Source organism: Scardinius erythrophthalmus (genome assembly GCF_964197995.2).
Source record: "Scardinius erythrophthalmus genome assembly, chromosome: 23".
Lineage (NCBI taxonomy): Eukaryota > Metazoa > Chordata > Actinopteri > Cypriniformes > Leuciscidae > Scardinius > Scardinius erythrophthalmus.
Window position 1 is genome coordinate 13,169,344 of NC_138243.1, and position 20,856 is coordinate 13,190,199.

A 20,856-nucleotide genomic window follows, 5' to 3' on the forward strand; every position below is an offset into this window, starting at 1 on the left:
TATTCTATATCGTTCTGTTTGTTTACTATTTTATTTGAATCACAAATGTTTCCTAGGCGCCTTTATGTGGACCAATTTGAATGAAAACATTTCATATAAAATGGCGGTGGGCTGGTGATGGCATTTATTTAGAATTTCAAACGTTCAGACGTGTTATTTAAACAAAAATGGGTTACTTTTGGTACACGAGCTAATCATATTTTTATTGGGGGAAAAAAACTTTTGGGGAACTCCACATAGTTTGGAATTGGTGCGGCAGCAGAAGCAGAACTGATGAATAAAGCAAAAGGTTCCTACCGGACTGTATTTTGAGGAGGACAGGAGGTTGAGTAACAGGAAGAGGAGCAGCAGCACCAGCTACCATGGCGGAGGTATGTGAATAAAAACAACATTTTATTACAATTTCCTCTTGTCCACTAACAAGGATGAACGTCTTGAATAACACGTTATAATACATGTTTTATTATCCTACTAATCGGATAATACATACGTGTCTTTGTAAACCGTCATTTTTGATACGTTAGTGCTTCTCTAGTGGTCGTCAAAGATAATTATATACGTCGATCATTTACTTTCGGAAAATTCAAAAACTCAGTGTCACTGTCACTATACACGTATAAATATAAAACCAGGTGTCATGTTTCTAGCGAGCTTCGTGTTGTCATCATATTTCATTCGTGTTATTTGTACATATTTGAAGATGGTGCTATAAGGGCGTTGTGTGTGTGTGGTTTCTGTCTATATGGATTTGAGTTCCTGTTTTTAATTGCTCATTAATTTGATAATAAAAATAAATGTAATTTTTAGCACCAAATCATCAAATTAGAATGATTTCTGAAGGATCATGTGCCACTGGAGGAATGATGCTAAAAAGTTCAGCTTTGTCATCACAGGAATAAATGACATTTTTCAATATATTCAAATAGAAAACTGAAATTGTAATAATACTAAACAATACTATTGTTTTACTGTATTTTTGATCAAATAAACGCAGGCTTGATGAGCATAAGATACTTCTTTCAAAAACATTTAAATGGTAGTAGTGTATGTTTAAAGATAAAGATGTCTTGCTAGGGTGAAAAAAAGTTTACCCATATTTACAAATAAAATAGAAATCATATTCTTTTGACATGGAAAACATAAGTTTAGTTTTCAGCTTTGGCTTCCAAAATTGTGTGTCTTTAACAATACCCACTCTCGTTTTGTCTTCAGACGCACAGCTTGCAGGACCTGCGGCAAGCAGCCGTCGCCTCCAAGGTTTTCGTTCAGAGAGACTACACTTCCGGCACTATCTGCAAGTTTCAGACCAAGTTCCCGGCAGAGCTGGAGAGCAGGGTGTGTAGAGATCCATAGCAAACACAAGGAACCATTTATCATTAATCTGTATTTACAGATCATGATATCAAATACATCCAAAGCATTGGCAGATTGATTCTGACAGCTGTAATCCACCATCTCCAATCTTCAGATTAGTTGTTTTTGAGCTTTGCCGATGGGTAGAGTAATACTAATGTAGACCGTCTCCTTGTGAGTCTACACGATTTTAAAAGACCAAATTAACATGCTGTGCAATGAAATTGCGTCCAGTTGTTAGTCCAGTTATCCAATCACATCCACTGCTGAGGCAAAGTCTTGTGAATTTTTGTTGTTGTTGTGGTTGTACATCGAGGGATTTATTCGGTAATTAGGTTTGCATCATAGTTTATGAGCTTGTCGTCTTATCGGATAAAAAATGTACCCACCTCCATTGAGTGCATAATTGTTTTATGCACATTTTTCTGAATTTATGCGTATCTTGCCCTTTCCCTCCAGCGTTTTTTTAATTATTTAATATTATGCGATATCACAAAATGTACATAAAAAAATGGATGGATGGAAACATAACTGCTGACAAGTCACTTGTCGCCACCTACTGGTGTAACTATGTAATTGATCTTTATTTGAAGCATCAAGTTGCTTTCAAAGGGTGAATTACTCTATTTTGATCACTACCGTAGACATCAGTGTTTATATCCAAACTTTTATCCCAGTACTTCAGTGATAATATGAGTTATTGTAAGACAGAAATGAGACAGTGTGGTTGAAAAAACTGTTCCCTAACTATACATGACAACTGCTCTCTCAATGCAGATTTGAATGTTCGTCTGTGATTGTACTTCTAGTTCACACCTCTCACAGAGTGTGAGTGCTGATAATTGTTTTGTTGTCTCAGATTGACAAGCAGCAGTTCGAGGAGACCATGCAGACCCTGAATAATCTCTATGCCGAGGCGGAGAAGCTGGGCGGCAGGTCGTATCTGGAGGGCTGTCTGGCCTGCCTCACTGCGTACACAATCTTCCTCTGCATGGAAACCCACTATGAGAAAGTCAGTTGATAGAGTTGTAGGCTGTAGATATCATCAATACGACTTTGTCGATATGTTATTGTCGATCAACAATATGTTAATTCGTTCAGGTGCTGAAAAAGATCGCCAAGTACATCCAGGAGCAGAATGAGAAGATCTTTGCTCCCCTTGGGCTTCTCCTGACTGACCCCATAGAGAGGGGACTCAGGGTTGTATCCTTTCCTACATCGAAACATCCTGCAGGTCTTTCTGTCCCCTGGTGGGATTGTCATTGAATTCTGGTGACTTAGGAACTTGCTCTACCATTCAAATTTTGGGGTCATACTTGTATTTAGCAAGGATGCATTAGTTTGATCAGAAGTGACTATTTCATTTTGAATTTGAATTTTCTATTTCACATAAACACTGTTCTATTGAGCTATTTATCAATGAATCTTGATAATAATTATCACAGTTTCCACTAAAATATGAACTGTTTTCAACATTGATAATAATAAATGTGTCTTGAGCAGCAAATCAGCATATTAGAATGATTTCTGAAGGATCATGTGACGATGGCTACTGAAAAAAATATATTAAGAGAAAACGGTTATTTTAAACATTAATAATATTTCACAATTTTCCAGTTTTTATTGTATTTTTGATCAAATAAATGGTGAGCATGAGACTTTTCAAAAAAATCTTACTGACCCCAAACTTTTGAACAGTAGTGTACATCAGAAAAAGATGTCTTGCTCTAAGCTCCCCCCCCCCCATTTGATACAAATGGTATTTGACATGGAAAACCTTAGTTTAGTCATACGTCTTTGGCTGCTAAAACTGAATATTTCATAGATTTTCTTGTAGGTGATCAGTCAACGTCCATGCCTGTATCGCAGGAAATGAGTTTTACAGCACTGTATTTCCTCAACTTGAGTTTTTAAAGGTGGAGATCACTATTTTTGAGGATAGAAGTATTGGTTCAAGATAAAACACACCAAAGGTAAGTCCGTTTTGGACTCTGCTATATGATATCCCATTTTCTTGGGGAAATGCATTGGTTAATCTTGAAATAATGCAGTGTTACATTTCTTTTTGCAGGATCATGTTTGGAACGTGATTATTGGCCTGCTGGACTCAGAACCTGCTTCTCCATCTCTTGATATCACAACTCTATTGCTTTAAATGTAGATAGTATACCTTTATTTTCTGACCATTGATTCATTAATATTTTTTTTTTGTTTGGTTTTTTTTTTTGACAGAGGGAGAGACTGCTTATATAATGTATCTTAAACTCTCCATTTCAGCTTTCCCTCAGTTAGCAGCTTTTCAATGTGTTACTTAATCTGAGTTATTTTAAATCTGTTGTGCCATGTCATCTTTTTTTTTATTGCAGCATTTGATTTCTCTGCATTATGTTCCTGTCTCTTGTTTTCTGTATATACTTGTCTTGAATGGGAAGTATAGATTAAGTGCACAATGTTCTGTCTTAATACAGTTGCATCTTGATTATTAGGATTGTTTATGACTTTGCATTCTCACAGTAAAAAAAAATGTTTGAGAAGTCTGATCAAATAAGTGCTTGTTAAAACTGTCAATACATTCATGAAGAAACTTTGGTTATGTGTACATGAAAATTTGAGACTGATATTTACAATTTGTTGTATTTAATGATTTTAAGTAATAATCAGTTTAGTTACTTTATAGCATTGTTCCATTCCCCTCTTTTTCTTTTGTAACACTACATTTTACTATATTTACCAATGAACTACTGTACTTTTATTTGGGTCTACAATATAATCCTTATTAAATACCAATACCATAAAATCCTTAAAAGGCATGGTTTGCATTTAATATTGCATATCCAGCTTGTATTTCAGACTGCTGTCAGCTCTAACTGTTTCTTGCGTAAATCTTTTTATCAGTGTTGTATCATAGTCTTTTTTGAAAATCTTTTGACACTTATTTAAACTGTGTATCGTACAATAAAATGTTTTCTTGAACAAATTCCATTGTCTGCAAGTATTTCTTTTTAGTTGTATTTATTTTATATTCAGAGGTACATTCCATGTTAGTTAGCATAACGTAAGGCTTCTCTATTGTGACGTATATCCGAGTGAAACTACTTCTCAAACAAGAAGTCTTTTTTTTTAATGTATAAATGTGAACTAATTTCAATTAAAGAATGCCATGTCATACGCTGCTCAGTAACTCTTATGTTTGATAATGTTATCATAAATATTGACAATGTTTTTTAATTTCATATGGGAAATATATTAAATCAAGAAATCTGTTGTTTTACATACTTGTGTGAATTGTGGTCTCAATGTTAGATTTTTGTACATTTAATAATACTCTTAAAATTAATTAGGTCAAACACTTTCTCAAAAATCTAACCTCTGTCTGGAACTTTATTCCATTGTTTTCTTCAAATTTTTTTTTTTTTATTGCTTTGCAATTATAATGTTGGGGGGAAAAAACTGCTAAATGATCTAAATTTCATGTAACAAGAAGGCTTTAAAAACAACTGAAATATGTAAGTCTTTTAATCTCTTCCTTTGATATGTGATCTATTCTGATTAGTTATATACCCGTTTTGTACCTTTTTTTAATTTATTTGTTCTTTACTGTGAGTGTAGATTCTTCTTTGTTTATATAATGTTCTCAATTAAAAAATTAAATGAAAATGAAAATTTTAATGATTTTGTCCATGGAGAATTGAATCAATAGATGGTTGTGATTTGCTATTGCTGTGATGTCATGTGAATGAAAGGTTGCCCCGCCCTCACGCCAGTAAACACGTCATCAGGGAAGATATTATTTTCTTTAAAGATTACGAGGGCATTAACTTAATAAATCATCTAAAATAATACTGCAATATTTCATTTAAAAAAGAATTGATTTCATAGTAACTTAAAAAGTAACACATTGTGTTTGCACCCCTGACCGCTAGAGGGGACGATTAGCCTTCACACCGAAAATCGTAATGACGTCAGAGGTGTCAGTTCAGTGGTCTTACTTTTGCGGCTGTCCTGAGATGTCGTTTTTAACTGGGATTTAATAGTGTTTAAAGGTCTTAAAGGGTGGCATACTTTTATTTGTTATTAGTCAGTATCGTCTTGAAACGTGTTTAATGTCATTGAATGAGATTGGTGTGCTAAGCTAGTTGCTAATGTTTAAATGAGTTTAATTTCGCGGTTAGATTGATGAGCAGATGTTTTATATCATTCTCTTTCCCTAAGTAGTCTTTTTGTATTTGACGTATACTTGAGCCAGCAGCAATAAAATAACGTTTAAAGTGCCTTCATTTTAGTTTTGGTGTACAGTTGTAGGTGTATCTTTAGTTTGACTCAACGAACACAAGCGACCGTAAACCGTGACATGATGTTTGACTTGTACGTTACTGATCCGCTCTTTAATATGTTTCTCTTTTCTTAAGTGTAATGAAATCCGGACTGAAAGCATCTAGTCTCTGTGGATAGAGATCGTCCTCCAGCACCCTGGCTCTTCCTTGCGTCAGTGGCTGTTTCCTCCCCAAACAAGAGACTGCGTTTATCCATACAGTCCGCGAGGAGCTGGACGCATTCCAGCAGAAAAATGAGCTGAAAAGGTAACTTCATCACACATCTGAAGAAGAAGGGAATGATATTCACCAACATTATTAGGAAAGCTGGTCGTTTTAGCAGGGTCCTCCTGGGACATTTTCCCTTGTGAGATTGTTTTATTGCGATAGCTTGCCTATAACCCACACGTGCAAGTTGATTACTACATTTTTACATACACTTTTACTTCAAACTTAACATTTTCTTCTATTGAAAATGCTTATACAGATATTGTTTTCCTTTCACTAGGATCTTAATGATATATGTAGGTTTTTTTGTATGCCAGAAAGCCAGGTGTTTCTTAATATCAATCGTCTTTAGAACAGAACTCATTTTTCACATAAATGAACTAGCTTGATTTACTAGCTAGCTTGGTCCATAATTCATGAAGGTCCATACTTTAAAGCTCTAGATGTGAACTTGCCCTATTATTATTATTATTATTATTATTATAACTATTAATAATTCTTGTAATTGTGGCTTTTGTTAACAGATAAGGGCATTAATGGCTCCTCATTAGCATGATTTAGGCCAATGTACAAGCTATACGCCTTAGTTCTTTCTATGAAAAGTAACTACAACATGTTACTAAAATAAAATCTTATTAATTCTTGTAAGGGTGGTCATGAGTATTTTAATAAGCCTTCTGAATTTATGTTGGTGCATGTCTCCCTTTTTTCCCCATCAGTCTTAGTCTGTGTGGCAGTTTAAGATGATTGACTTTCTACATAGCGTTGTATGTTAATGGGCTACACATTTTATCATCGGTGTAATGATTAGATTACTTTGTATATCGATCTATCTTATCTATCTGTCTGTCTTTATCTTTCTATCTATCTATCTATCTATCTATCTATCTATCTATCTATCTATCTATCTATCTATCTATCTATCTATCTATCTATCTATCTATCTATCTATCTATCTATCAGATAGACAGACATCTACCATATTGTTGTCTTTTAATGTTTCCCAATTGTAGTGTTCTACTATTCCCGCCTATCCCGAGCCGACTTCGCTTCCTGATTCACCAAACCACTGGCAATCTCCCCGACCTCAGCACCTTTTCTGTGGGTGAGGGCTGTGCCCGCAGAGTCGTAGTGTGCTATTCCGACCTCAGGTAAAGCTGCCAGACCTAATGTCACGTGACGTGCTCACAGAGATTTGGTGTCTCATCATTGTGGTGCATCTGACAGATTGCCGGATGAGGATCTTAGATATACAGAGAGCAGTTTCCATGAACGAGCACGCGGTCGGGGCAGGGAAATGGAGGACGAATGCAACAGAAGAAGAGCCAGACGGCCAGAAAAGGCTATTTATGTTCCAGTCGCTAGGAGACATAAGGTGAATCTGGAGGAATCATCTGAGGATTCTAGCTCTGGCGTTGCTAAGGAAGCTCTTGCATCCAATCAGGAGACAGAGGTGGACAGCACTGACCAATCACTGGCTGATCAGCAGTTTGTGCAGCTTTCAAGGTCCGGGCCTTCCCCGTGGCCTCCAGCCTGGGACCAGACTGTATCTTTCTTAGCGTCTTTAACATTAGATGACCAAGAAGAGGAATATTGTGCCAAAAACACGGGCCTTCCCACTGATGCGACACTCCAGCTACAGCACTTTGATGAAAGTTTGCTCTCTGAGGTATTGTGACTTAAAGCAGGGCTCAGTAGTTTCGAGATTTCTTCGCTGTATTCTCGCTTTTTGCTCGCAGGTTTCTCTCTAGAGCTCCCCCCACAGCTTCGGAATAGATATTTGACAACACTGTTGTAAAAACTCGTTGGCGATTCTCAGACACCATGGCTAGTAGATCAACGACATCAAAGCCGATGGGACATTCTTTAAAACGTCTTCTTCATTCGGGTTCGAACACCGTGAGGGAGCGCAATAATGACAGCATTTTAGCAGATTTCTTTTGGCCGTAAAGCAATTGTTTACATCGCGAGACCTGATATCACGCGATACTTCCTGACGTGCCGGCCGGCGACCCGCCGGCTCAAAGTTGCAAGTGCGTATTTTCCGCTCACGGGCACCAGGGGGGTGCGAAACGACCACCATTCAACCCGAAATAAGTAATATAACCATTCCAATGACTCCGAAGCTGTTCAGTTAAGGTAAAAAAGTTACTTAGATCACCTTTAATGGGTCTTGTACACTAATTCTTGCTTGGATTATTCATATTTAAATGCACAAATTCTCATGAAAAACATCCACCTAATTCACAACATGTGTGTACTTGCATGAATTTGTTAGTCCCATTCTAATGTTACTGCGATCAGGTGTAAATCGGCCCTAATGTATATCCATCAAACCATTTCAAACTGGACAAGTGTAAACGAGTTCAAAAGTTCAAAATAGAAATATTTTCTTACAATATAAATCTTTATTATCAGTTTTTATCTCATCCATGCTGAAGAAAAGTATACATTTCTTTCAAACAAACAAAAAATAAAATAATGACTGACCCCAAACTTTTGAACGGTGGTGTATATTGTTAGAAAAGATTTATATTTTAAACAAATTCTGTTCATCTTTAATTCATCAAAGAATCCTGAATCCAGGTTATAAAAAAAACATTAAGCAGCACAACTGTTTCCAACATTGATATTAAATCAGCATATTAGAATGATTTCTGAAGGATCATGTGTCACTGAAGACTGGCTGATGATAATTCAGCTTTGCATCACATAAATAAATTATATTTTACAGTATATTCAAATAGAAAACCATTATTGTAATAATATTTCACATTACAGTTTTTTCTGTATTTTTTATCAAATAAATGCAGGCTTAATGAGCATAAAATACTTTTTAAAATACAAACTTTTGACCGGTACTGTATGTAAACATTACTTTTCCCAAAATAATAATAAAAAAAATCTATATTTAATCATGTGAGAGTGTTATAGAGCTCCCATTAACCAGATATGACAGCACTACTGCAACACACATTGCAAACAGATATGATTCTGCTTTCTCTCATTGCGGTCTGAAATCCAGCTCATATCTGTTTCTTACATTGACGTGAACTCTGTTAAATTTGCATTTAGCGCGGGAATTGAAGATTGGATTTATATTCGTTTTGCGGAGACCCATTTATGTGGCCAAGCGTAAATGGAACCGTTTTAACAAATCAGATAACTATCCGATCAGTAACAACACATGACGTGACCAGGTGTAAACAGGCCCTTTGAGGTTTGTTATTTGCATAAAGACCCAATGCATCTCCTTCCGTAAATACCATCATCTTTATTCCGTTTGTTTTCACACATTTTGTCGTTCATTCTGTCTTGGTCAGATCAAAGCCAAACTCAAATACGAGGACATCACCATACTGAACACCTGCAATGATTTCCCCGCCTATACAAACATCTGGCTTGATCCAGAGGAGTTCGGCCACGTCATTGAGATCTACAACTTCCCTGCCTTTTTTAAAACGGACGACCTTCTTGATGCCTTTGCTGATTATAGGTGATATGTCACCCTTTTAATGTGAGAGAAATAATAATAATACAAATCCATAAATGTGACACTGGTCTACTTCTGTTTCCAGTGAAGGAGGGATGAAGATCAAGTGGGTGGATAACACTCATGCTCTCGGTATATTTTCTAGTCAGTCGGCAGGTATTGTTTCATTCGGCAGTATTTTTTTCCATTCACGTGTCAAGAATTATCATCCTTTATATTGTTATGTTTGAGTGACACATTTTTGGTTCTTTTCAGCCACACAGGCACTCTCTCTTAAGCATCCGATACTGAAAACCCGCGCGCTGCAAGAAGGGAGCCAGAAAGCGAAGTGGAAAGCAGCCAGACGAGCAGGTATGAAAGCTAAGCCACCGAATAAACGGCTTTCAGAAATATGGTGATTTTTATATTAGAAGATATTAGTGTGTCCATGATCAAGAAAAAAAAAATCTTTGTACCTTTTTCAAGAAATTTTAATTTTAAGTGGTGAAACAACAAAATTGTTCAAAAGTTTGGGGTTGGTATGATTTGTTAACAGAGGTGTCAAGTAACGAAGTACAAATACTTCGTTACCTTACTTAAGTAGAAATTTGGGGTATCTGTACTTTACTGGAGTAATTATTTTTCAGACGACTTGTTACTTCTACTCCTTACATTTTGACGCAATTATCTGTACTTTCTACTCCTTACATTTTAAAAATAGCCTCGTTACTCCTATTTAATTTCGTCTTGTCGTCGTAAAAAAAAATTAAAAAATTGGCCAATTACGCAAACGGTTTAGACCTGACTCCCGCCTCCTGAATACACATCGCTAAACTGATTGGCGTTGTGGTGTCTTTCTAACTTGTGAGAGGCTGTAGTCACATTTGTTTGTGCGCAGCGCCAAAAGTCCTCCGAAGGAAACCTAGATGCGGTAAGCGAGGGAGAAATCGGGGCAAATCGCGTCAGGTAAAGCCTAGTTCACACTACATGACTTTAAAACGTCAGGCTAAACTGTGCGGTTCACACTACATGACTTGCTCTCTGTGAAATCAGGAGTGTTCAAGTTGTTGAGCTGTTCACACCACACGACACAACGTGATTGATCCGCAACAGGAGGTAACGCACTACAGGAGTTGACAACAACTCTGTCACCCAACAATAGGCGTAATTTGCGGGTGGGATGGGTGGGACATGTCCCCACCACTATTTCTAAGGTCGATATTGTCCCCACCACTATTGAAACATCTCGCGGCACGAATGTACCAATACAAATAAACAAAACATCTTCAGTTAACTAGCAGAGCATTCATTTCGTTCGTTTTTTAAATAAGACGCGATCTAGCGCTGAAATGTGTTTTTTTTTTAAATCAACTGATCAAAGTGCTCGTTGCCGCTGCGATCAGTGGCATGGATACTGTGTTTGTTTCTGGCTCGCGCACAGCCTTCACTCAGACGTGCACTTCAATCCGTTGTGGAGAGACTCGGTTCCGGTGCAATTAGAAAACAAAACACACACACACAAAAAAGTGTCCCTGCCTGATATACAACCACTGAAAAACATAATCGGTTTTGATGAGAAAAAAAAAAAAAAACTATATGAGTGCGGATTAGAACCCAGAACCTCTGACACGCGTGGCAAAAATTCTACCCCTGGACCACTTAAATACACGCTTAATTTCGTCGGATCAACATATAATAGGCCTCACTGAACGACCACTTAAACCCAATCAATGTACTAGGGCTGGGCGATTTAAATCGCGATATTGTTATGCGCATCTCGTCAGTAAAGCCGGTTCCTTGATTAGTAGTAAATCGCCATCACCTGCTTTCAGATGAAGCGGCATTTAGGGCTGAGGAGATAATTAAGTGATTAATTTAGTGATGATTGAGCATTATTGAAGACACCTGATGATAACAAGCAGAATCACTGAAGAAGAAAATCACAAATTGTAAGTTACCATTAAGGTGATGGGTGTTTGCTTTAGTTGGGCTCTAGACCATTATATGATTATTTTAATATTTACTGTTGTTCATCTACTGTTATTGATTTATAACAGTTAATTGAACAAAGTAAAATGTTATCTTATAGTGTTGGCTACGTTTTGACATAATCATGCTGTGATCTGAAAAAGGAAACATATTGAGATAGTTTGGCTTAACTTGTTAGCAGCAGTTTTGTGATTCTTCAGCCTATGATTATCAGTACTTTACTTATAATTCAAATTTAATAAACATTGTTCTGATCAAAAAGACATTCAGATAAATTAATTTAAAACACAGACATCAATAATCAGCCTGTGAATCTCAACAATGGTGACAATAATAAAGCATGTTGCAGTGGCTGCCACCAATCACAACTCATTAATGGCTCCCATCATGCATTGCGGTATGAATAAATTATGATCTGAATTGTCTATGTAATTTACTTTTCCTCATTGAATATTCTGCTCCTCACCATTGTTGAGATGCATAGACTGAATCTTGACATCTGTGTGTGCCTAAAATAATGATTTTATTTTTTAAATATCTTTTAAGAAATCCTTTAAAATACATAACAAAATTCTGGCCATTTATTCAGATTCACAGTTATGCTGTAACCAACAACATAAATCGAAGTCAGAAAAAAGGATTTTAATGAGTTCAGTGATCAAGTTCAAATGATGATTGTCATAATATAACCAACACCATCAGATCACTTTTTATTCATTGTTCAACTGGCAGTTATAACTCAGATACAACAGCCAAACAAAATCTAAAGAACACATAAAAGGGTCAGAGCCCATCTAAAGCAACTACCCATCACAATAATGGTAACTTACAATTTGCGATTTTCTCCTTCAGCGATTCTACTTGTTAACATCAGGTGTCTTCAATAATGCTCAATCATCACTAAATTAATCACTTAGTTATCTCATTAACTTAAACACTCTTGAGTGTGGACTCATACACTCCCAGGAGTGTTCATTTAAAACTGGATGTTTCGCTGTGTACAAAGAGCCGTAGTTAACTGACAAGCTGAGCCATATCGCATTAAATATCGCTGGCGATACGTCCGCGATATTGATGTGATTTGGCTCAGCTTGTCAGTTAACTACGGCTCTTTGTAGTAAATGCCGCTCCATCTGAAAGCAGGTGATGGTGATTTACTACTAATCAAGGAACCGGCTTTACTGATGAGATGCGCGTAACAATATCGCGATTTAAATCGCCCAGCCCTACAATGTACTATTTAAATAGATTGCTGGACATTGTAGTGTTATATCTGTTTTATGATTAAGCATTGTGTCTTTGAAAACCGCGTATTTACTCGGTGACCTCAACCCATGCCTTGCTCTGATTGGCTTTAGTTCATGACATCAGTGAGGTTGAGTCGGCCGACAGCTCTGGATATCTAGCATGCTAGATATTTTTCTGGGCTCAGCGACGCGTCTGCGAGCGTCTTTGATGTGTTGTTGGCTCTTTCATACAGATTGGTTTTCAAAACAGATTGGCGAGCGTTCATCGGCCGCTAATCCCCCGCGATTTGCACGCGATAACACCCCGACCTGTCGGCGAGCTCAACGATTTGCAAATCGGGCTTAAATCGGGCTTAAAATCATGTAGTGTGAACTAGGCTTAAGCGAGGGAGAAATCGGGGCAAATTGCGTCAGGTAAGCGAGGGAGAAATCGGGGCAAATCGCGTCAGGTAAGCGAGGGAGAAATCGGGGCAAATCGCGTCAGGTAAGCGAGGGAGAAATCGGGGCAAATCGCGTCAGGTAAGCGAGGGAGAAATCGGGGCAAATCGCGTCAAATATTGATTCAGAGAGAGAGAGAGAGTTTTTTCCTTACATTACTTTTACTTTTATACTTTAAGTAGTTTTGAAATAATTATTTTTTATACTTTTACTTGAGTAAAAAGCTTGAGTTGATACTTCAAAAACCTGTATGAATTTTAATTGGGAAATAAGAAAATAAGCTCATCATAAAAGATGTCGCTTGTGCTTTTTTTGAACGTGTATGTATTTTTAAATGAATAGATACAAACATCATGACACTGATCTACATAATGAGCATGATTAAAATGATGCTGTGTCCCCTTAGAGTTCGTTCAGCCGGTGAAGGAAAGGCCCCGCACGGACACAGAGGTGGCTCGCAGGATGGTGACCAGAGCGCTGGGATTGAGCAGAAGCTTGAAGAAATGACCCCGCTTCATTTTAGCAGCCCATGAAAACACATGAAATATGTTGTCTCCCAAGTTTCCAGTGTTATTTATTTTTTTGAGTTCTCTACTATTTTAGGGAAATAGTTCAATGATCATTTGATTATTTTCCTGAGTGTTTTTCCCCAAATTATTTTTTTTTCTTTTTCTTTTTTTTTTAGCAGGAAACAGGCTTGTTTGCTTTCTCTTGCTCTGTTTCTCCATACTAACAAGTCTGGCATCTTTTAGCATCAAGTCCAGGCTCAACAAATATATTATTTTTCCCCCCCGTTTAAATCGTGTTTTAATTACCAATAGGCTCTTTTGCTCATTTAGAAGCAAGTAGTGAAATGCTGTTGCTGTTTAGGGTGAGTTGAATGTGGCAGAGGATAATTATAAGTGTGTTCTGATTGGATTTCCTGGAAATATTGAATCTAATGATAAAATAACATCCAAACAGACAAGTTATCATTAGAAATTCATGCTGTGTATCAATAATTCTGTTTTTACATGTTATTTTGTTTCTACAGTTACTATATTTGTCTTGTTTGTCAAAGTTGAAAATTATTTCTGCATTATGATGTTTTAAAATCATTTGATACTTCAACCTGTTTTTTACATATTGATTAAATGTTTGTTGTTGCGGTTTTTGATTGGTGTCAAGTCTTTAATTGTTTCCACATATTTTAGCACTGAAAATACATGGGTTGTATGGTTAACATAAAAAAAACACCATCCTCCAAGTAACAAACATGATTTGCTTTAATTATAGAAAACAATGCAATGGTTTGACCAAATGTGTTGTTCAGTCATAAACACACAGTATATTTGGAAACCATTGAACTGGTCATAAGTACCCTCGTAGAACGGAGGGTAGATGCTTCACAAATTTGCAACAAATTCTTACAGTTTCACATTGCATACACAAAAGTTGACAAAATATAATCCCTGACTGAACACAATAAATTACTTGACATGCTTGATGAATTAACCACGAAAGAGTCTGACAGCCGCAAGTGTCGTTTGGTTCATGAAGCTGCAGACTTTGCGATCCCTTAAGTTGTAATGCAGAAAGAATCGAAACGTTGTGGAAGATCCAAGTTTGAACATTAAAGCACGAGTTTGTAGCCACTACAAAAATTAACTAGCATTTAAAACACAGAAATGCAACAAGTACAGTACATTTAAAGAATTTAAATAGTTTCTGTACAAAGCAAGCTTGATATAGCGAGGGTCGTGAAAGGACGTGAGCTGTACTTCAACCTAGCGACTGCGTCTATATTTGGAGGTGGGTTACAGAGCAGCGGTCTCTGCCTGTTGAAGTGCTGGAGTCTCTAGTGGTCAGTCATATTTGAATAGTCTTGAGTGACAGCCTGCAGCATCCTCCACTGAGAGCCTTTGTCGTTCCTCACTGTCTCCTATCTGAGGTGCAACTGGTTGCTCATTCCAGGGTATTCGTCCATGTCTGAGCTCCGCGAGCCACCTGGAAAGTGGTAGAGGTGGTATTATTATTCACTTCTAACTACTGATGGGAGAAACAAACCTTTTCGAAACTTTGAATCAATGAAACCAATTGCTTCGCAAATGAATTCACTGTTTCGAGTGTAAATGCAACAAAAACATGCATAAAAACACTTATAATCTAATACCATTAAATAGGAATATTCTGTATAATATGTGTTCTTTTATTCATTTGCATGTCTTGTTTTGCTTGTTTTATGGAGGGCTTGGCTAAACAGGCCAATATGAGACTTATATAAGAGATAATAAGAGATAAAACTGATCCGAGATCAGGTTAAAACCATACAGACACTGTTTATGGGTTCGCAGAGATCATCTTACTCTAGCGGTAAAGTCGAAACAGTGGTGATGTAACGAAGCCTTGTTGACTCAAATTGCATTAGTCACTGGTTCGAAAGCGCCCGCCACTACTTGTAACGTCTTTTAACTCTTTCCCCATCAGCTTTTATAAAAAAAAGTTGCCAGCTACCGCCATTTTGACCATTTTCACAAAATTTCCATGGCCCCCAGAATACGTTTGTTGTATGAATAACTGAGCATGCAATATATCAAAAGAAAGTGTTTTATTTTAGCTTTGTGTATTCTTTTATTTTTTCAACACTTGAATGTGGGTAAGTTTCATTAAAAAAAAGATTCAGTACCCTTTCAGAAGATGTGTCATAGCGCCCCCTACTGTATAACAGTGAAAACACGGACACGGGAAAAATTCCGTCAATGGTCGGGAAAGAGTTAAATGTTCCTGGCAGACATTCAATACAGTATTTTTCTAACCAACTCACCTATATGACAGTTGTACGTCCATATCCTGTATCCATCATAGCGGCACTTGCACTTCATGACATTGTTGGTATAATCCGATTCGGCTACATCATAGTTAGGATTGATTACGACCTGTGTGACAGAGTCATGTTAGTAAAAAAAAAATTCCTGCTTTTTACTTTTAGTTCACTTCAGTTAAAAAGGCACCTGCAAAATATAGTCTCCTGGTTTCACATCTGTGACGTCGATCCACTGACAATCAATGTCATGTCTGTAGGTGTCCCAGCAGCCAACAGTGATGCCCTGTTCACCAAAGTTGGCACAAAGATACCGTTTCTGAATACCTGAATCAAAGAAAACAACCAATTAGATCTTCGAGCTGAATAACGACACTATCGTCTTCTGTAGAGCTGTTTATGGCTGAATAGAACTCGTTTCATAATTGATGAACTTTGAACTGAACTGAATCAACACTGAACTGACTTAATCTGAATTGTCTTCTGACACTATTGTCTTTTTTAGAGCAGCTTTAAAGCAGATTTTGAATTTGATGACGTTTGTATCATTGATTCTGTTTGTTACTGTGAAGCTGCTTTGAAACAATCTGTATTGTATAAAGCACTCTATAAATAAATGTGGCTCGACTTGATATTTCATAAAAACAGATGGATCAAAAAAAGCCTTGCGCTGCATTCACGCCATGTCGTAATTACCGTAATTACGAGACGACAACACGTGACATAATGAAGTTTTTCTATTACAACACTATCAATCTGGAGCAGTCATGAGGTCAGAACTCTCTGAAAATTCAGAGTTTACAAGTTGTAATTACGAGTTCTACGAGGACTTGAACGAGGAGTCAGAATCTCGCAATTACCGTAATCACGTCATGGTGTGAACGCACCTTTGTACTAGTGTTGAGTAACTTTTGGACCATCTCGTAAGAAGTTCTCACCTTCGTCACATTGAGTGTCCTCTAGACAGAAACTGGCCTTGTGACCCTCCGCCACCTTGGTGCCGTTCAGACTCAGCAGGTCATAATGTGTAAAAACCTCCATGCTGTGATAATGCCTGAACACAGAGACACAACAAAACAACGATTAGAAGTTTTAAACGTTGCCATATTGGCATCATGTATTGTGTATTGTCATGTATTGTCGTGTACTAAGGTGTTTATGGTCTTGCCTGTGACACTCGTGCCAGGTCCAGGCATGGTAACCCATTTTGGGTCTGAAGTCAGCTTGGCCGACGTTGTGGATCTGGGAGGAGAAGCGGAGCAGGCGGCGGTAGGAGCCGTGGTCGTTCTTTTTCGCTGTGCTGGACAGGCAGTTCTCCTCTAGGGCGCACTCTAGAGCGTACATGGGCCGGTCCTCCAGATAGGTGGTCTGCTCCACCAGCTGAGCATTTAGAACCAGGTCAGGGGCCGCTGTGAGCGATGAGATCAGAGGTCAGACAGAGCAAATTCCACATGCATATCAGTCTAGACAACCAGGTCAGATGGGCTTAGTTGGTCCTGAAGATCTACCATCTATGTTTAGTTTCACAAAGTTGTTTAGGTTTCATATTAAAGCCATGTTCAGAATGGAACACTAGCATACTGCTTCCTACATATGGCACAGTAGTACACTATTTTTGAAAGTCTTTAATGCTCACCAAGACTGCATTTATTTGATTATTCTTGAAATACTAGACAGTTCAGAAGAACAGTATTTATTGGAAATAGAAATCTTTTGTAACATCATAAATGTCTTTAATGTCACTTTTGATCAATTTAATGCATCTTTGATGAATAAAAGTATTAATTTCATTAAAAAAAAATCTTAAATTTTCAGTCATTTATGAGAACAACACTTCCCTGCCATTGACAGATTTTTTTGGCTTTTTCTGTGTTTTCACTGTTACACAGTAGGGGGCGGCGCTATGAAAGAGTGCATAATCTCCGGATCAAAACACAGGAGAAGAAGCAGAAACAACAAGCGATAAAAGCATTGCCTATGCACATTGAACCCTGCGTCTCAATGTCCATACTATCCATCCTAAACAGTATGTAAGATTAAAAGTTTAGAACTTTTTGTTGAAAATTTTGCTTTTTTAATGAAACTCACCCACATTTAAGTGTTGATAAAAAAGACTGCACAAAGCTATAATAAAATGGGTTTTTTGTTTAAAAACAAATCACTTCTTTCTTTTGATATATGTTCAGATATTCATAAAACTAAATATTCTGGAGGCCATGATTTATTTATTTTTTATATTATCAGAAATGCTGGTGGTAGTTGGCAACTGTGGCAGGGAAAGAGTTAATGAAAGATGTTAAGTGGAGTGCATTGCATTGTGGGAAACTACAATTACGTTTGGAGCTGCTTTTTGGGCTACTATTACATCAAGCTTGACACAGACGGAGTTATATCACTATTCTTAAGAGAATGATAATCAATAAGAGGTGATTGTCTCACTATCAGAGCAGGACACCCCAGCGGCGAAGCGTCCTCCTCCTTTCGGGCAGTTGATGTGTTTGCCGTGATGAAGACACTGAGGAAGACTCATCTCAGTTCCTGAGCATCTGACCCCACTCATCACAACATTGTCTGCATTTGCATCTCCAGCCCAGTACCACGTCTCCTATACAAACACGTGATAAATATTAGTCAGTCACACAATATATTAACATTCTCATTTTAAAGTCACAATGAAATCACATAAAAAAAAATGAATGTGTCCTCATAATCTTCAATCACAATAACTTTCCCCCACTCTTGCAATGGCATCTCTTCTCTTCTCTGATGTGTTGCAAGGGCGGGATCAACCTGTCACTCACATGAGATTGACCAATAACATCAACCATCCCGACCATCCAATCAATTCCATATGGACAAAATCAAGTCCCGCTCTACATTTTTTCTTGTTCGAGAAGTCATTACACTCGGATATACGTCACAATTGGGAAGAAAGCAATTTTTAAAATAATCAGTTCGGTTTGCGAGGCAAATCAATCAGTTTACTGAAAAGAACTGACAAACAATTGATTCCGTCATTGATTCAGGCAGATTGTCAACTTCACTTTCAGTCTGTTCTTCACACAAAACTGTAATGTAACACATAGAATACCTTTAAGGTGCTTTTTTGATATTGTTTTGTTTTTCAATGACATCGGAAAGAAACGTTAGTGTTTTGAAACTGAATATTGAAGATGGATCTCTGGGTGTCATTACACCTCCTCACCACACGAGGGCTGTTCAGTCACGTTTTACAGATCGACTGCACGTTCCTGAGCATCTGCTCTCAAGATTGCTTTTCATTAGATCTGTTGCATAAGGTTAGAGGTTTGAAACACAAGACGTCCCGTACCCCACAAGGTCGGGAAAGTCTTTGTCAGTGTTCATGACTGCACAAACATATGTTCGTGATGAGTAATCATCCAGTGTTATATTCTGTTTTCCATGTGTTGTGTCTCAGGCTGAGTCACAGCCTCCTCTGATAGATAAGCCCACAGGACTCCCAGCGTGGGCAAGGGGGAATGTGGGCACATTCTGTCAGACTTTCCATGTGCATTGTTGAAAACCTTCCACACATGCTGTCTGGAAAGACCCACCGGTCCAGACTGTCAGACAAATCATGTTTAATGGCCACTCAGACATCTGGAAGTTGTATCTTGCACTTTTTGAGCTTAGGTAACAGTCTGAAAACGTGACCAACAGCATGTCAAAGTGTACAAACCTCACTATTAAGTTAATGCATAATTTAAATCTCTTTTTTATGCTTTTAAGTCTCTTATGCTCACCAAAGCTGCATTTATCTGATCAAAAATAATAATGTGAAATATTATTATAAATTAAAAAACTGTTTAATATATTTTAAAATGTAAATTCTTCCTGTGATGTCTTCAGTGTCACATGATCCTTCAGAAATCATTCTAATATGAGGATTTGATGCTCAATAAACATTTCTTATTATTATAAATGCTGAAAATTGTTGTGCTGCTTAATATTTTTTGGAAACTGTCATACTACTTTATGTCTTTAGTGTCGCATTAGTTACCGAGCCCAAAATTTTGAATGGTAGTGTATGCGTGGAACAGGATGGACTTTATTTTATTTAAAATGACTAAAGTTCATAAGGAGAAAAAGCCTTCACTGGACATCAACCACTAAACAAGGAAGACCATGATACTTGACTAACTTCACCTGCTACATTTAGCTACAAATGAAACCTGCCTAAGCTGGTTTAAGCTGGTCTTAGCTAGTTTAGATGGGTTCTCAGTCTGACCAGTTGAAATGTGCCTAAAACCCATTAAAACCAGCAAATAGACTGTCTGTTTGAGACAAAAATGTTTAAGCTGGTTTACTTTTAAGCAGGGCAACAGTTAAATCAACACCACACAAGCATAAACTTGCATGGATAATTCACGCTAGCCTTTTCAGAACACTCTAAGAACTATAATGAGTTGCATTATATTTAACTGCTTTGTGTCCCTAGGTCGAAGCCATTACGGCCATAATGTCTTGACATGCGGCCATATGCATCAGCTAGTGGCAAATTTCAGTCAATCATCATAATAACTTTTAATCATGGCATTAGCCTGCAGAAGCGTTTTCCAATTTCCACTCATAAAACCGACCATCAAACTATTCCTTCCATACCATTTCTAATGCAATAATAGTTTCCAGACCTATAATCACCATGAGTTTGTCACTGGGCTGGTAATGATCTGTCTCCAGTCCTGCCATGTCAGCTCTTGAAAGTCTGTGTGATCTTACATGCACATTCAATTATGATTTAAATAAATGGGATTTAATAGGATTATGGCATCCAGCAAACTTTTGGATGAAATGGGGACGCCACACCGGCTCTGTGCCATGGTGTGTGCCTTTATTAAAGTTCTTCATCTACACCGAACACTCCAAAATAGTCCCATATGCTATGAACACGATCAACGATGCCTTGGGGATATTGATGGTTAAACACAATTGAAGGTGGACCTTCATGAGAAGGTTGGAGAGTGGAAAACTCTCAAGTTGCGGTCACATTTACCA

The 20,856-nt window shown here is 37.5% G+C and overlaps 3 protein-coding genes across 7 annotated transcripts in view; 2 read left to right on the forward strand and 1 right to left on the reverse strand.

Moving 5' to 3' along the window:
• Positions 1–250: 250 nt before the first annotated feature.
• On the forward strand, positions 251–4,993 carry golga7 (golgin A7). Its single transcript, XM_081355124.1, has 6 exons — positions 251–371; positions 1,213–1,335; positions 2,213–2,365; positions 2,455–2,556; positions 3,270–3,326; positions 3,425–4,993. Exons 1-5 carry the CDS (start codon positions 363–365, stop codon positions 3,312–3,314), a joined length of 432 nt encoding a protein of 143 aa, XP_081211250.1. The 5' UTR covers positions 251–362; the 3' UTR covers positions 3,315–3,326; positions 3,425–4,993.
• A 274-nt stretch (positions 4,994–5,267) lies between these two features.
• r3hcc1 (R3H domain and coiled-coil containing 1) lies at positions 5,268–14,191 on the forward strand. 5 transcript variants are annotated; one of them, XM_081354843.1, is made up of 8 exons: positions 5,268–5,321; positions 5,763–5,933; positions 6,908–7,045; positions 7,122–7,563; positions 9,218–9,390; positions 9,473–9,543; positions 9,643–9,738; positions 13,447–14,191. In XM_081354843.1, exons 4-8 carry the CDS (start codon positions 7,192–7,194, stop codon positions 13,545–13,547), a joined length of 813 nt encoding a protein of 270 aa, XP_081210969.1. In that variant the 5' UTR covers positions 5,268–5,321; positions 5,763–5,933; positions 6,908–7,045; positions 7,122–7,191; the 3' UTR covers positions 13,548–14,191. The 5 variants fall into 5 exon arrangements, with proteins under 5 accessions (XP_081210969.1, XP_081210972.1, XP_081210971.1 ...); XM_081354846.1 differs by having other exon boundaries at positions 5,268–5,306; XM_081354845.1 differs by having other exon boundaries at positions 5,295–5,430.
• Positions 14,181–20,856, reverse strand: part of loxl2a (lysyl oxidase-like 2a) — a 29,439-nt gene continuing 22,763 nt past the window's right edge. The window contains exons 9-14 of the mRNA XM_081354841.1: positions 18,280–18,445; positions 17,009–17,249; positions 16,779–16,894; positions 16,031–16,167; positions 15,844–15,955; positions 14,181–15,026 (exon numbers count right to left, since the gene is read on the reverse strand). Coding sequence (XP_081210967.1) covers positions 14,962–15,026; positions 15,844–15,955; positions 16,031–16,167; positions 16,779–16,894; positions 17,009–17,249; positions 18,280–18,445 — 837 coding nt within the window. The 3' untranslated portion in view covers positions 14,181–14,961. The remainder of the gene's footprint in view (positions 15,027–15,843; positions 15,956–16,030; positions 16,168–16,778; positions 16,895–17,008; positions 17,250–18,279; positions 18,446–20,856) is intronic.

What these genes read in the sequence shown, in the direction of transcription:
- r3hcc1 (XM_081354843.1), top strand. Translation starts at nt 7,192, where the DNA reads ATGGAGGACGAATGCAACAGAAGAAGAGCCAGACGGCCAGAAAAGGCT. An exon ending in GATGCCTTTGCTGATTATAG is followed by an intron (nt 9,391 to 9,472) that starts GTGATATGTCAC and finishes TTCTGTTTCCAG; the next exon opens with TGAAGGAGGGATGAAGATCA. An exon ending in GAAAGCAGCCAGACGAGCAG is followed by an intron (nt 9,739 to 13,446) that starts GTATGAAAGCTA and finishes GTGTCCCCTTAG; the next exon opens with AGTTCGTTCAGCCGGTGAAG.
- golga7 (XM_081355124.1), top strand. An exon ending in CGGCAGAGCTGGAGAGCAGG is followed by an intron (nt 1,336 to 2,212) that starts GTGTGTAGAGAT and finishes TTGTTGTCTCAG; the next exon opens with ATTGACAAGCAGCAGTTCGA. An exon ending in TGGAAACCCACTATGAGAAA is followed by an intron (nt 2,366 to 2,454) that starts GTCAGTTGATAG and finishes TAATTCGTTCAG; the next exon opens with GTGCTGAAAAAGATCGCCAA.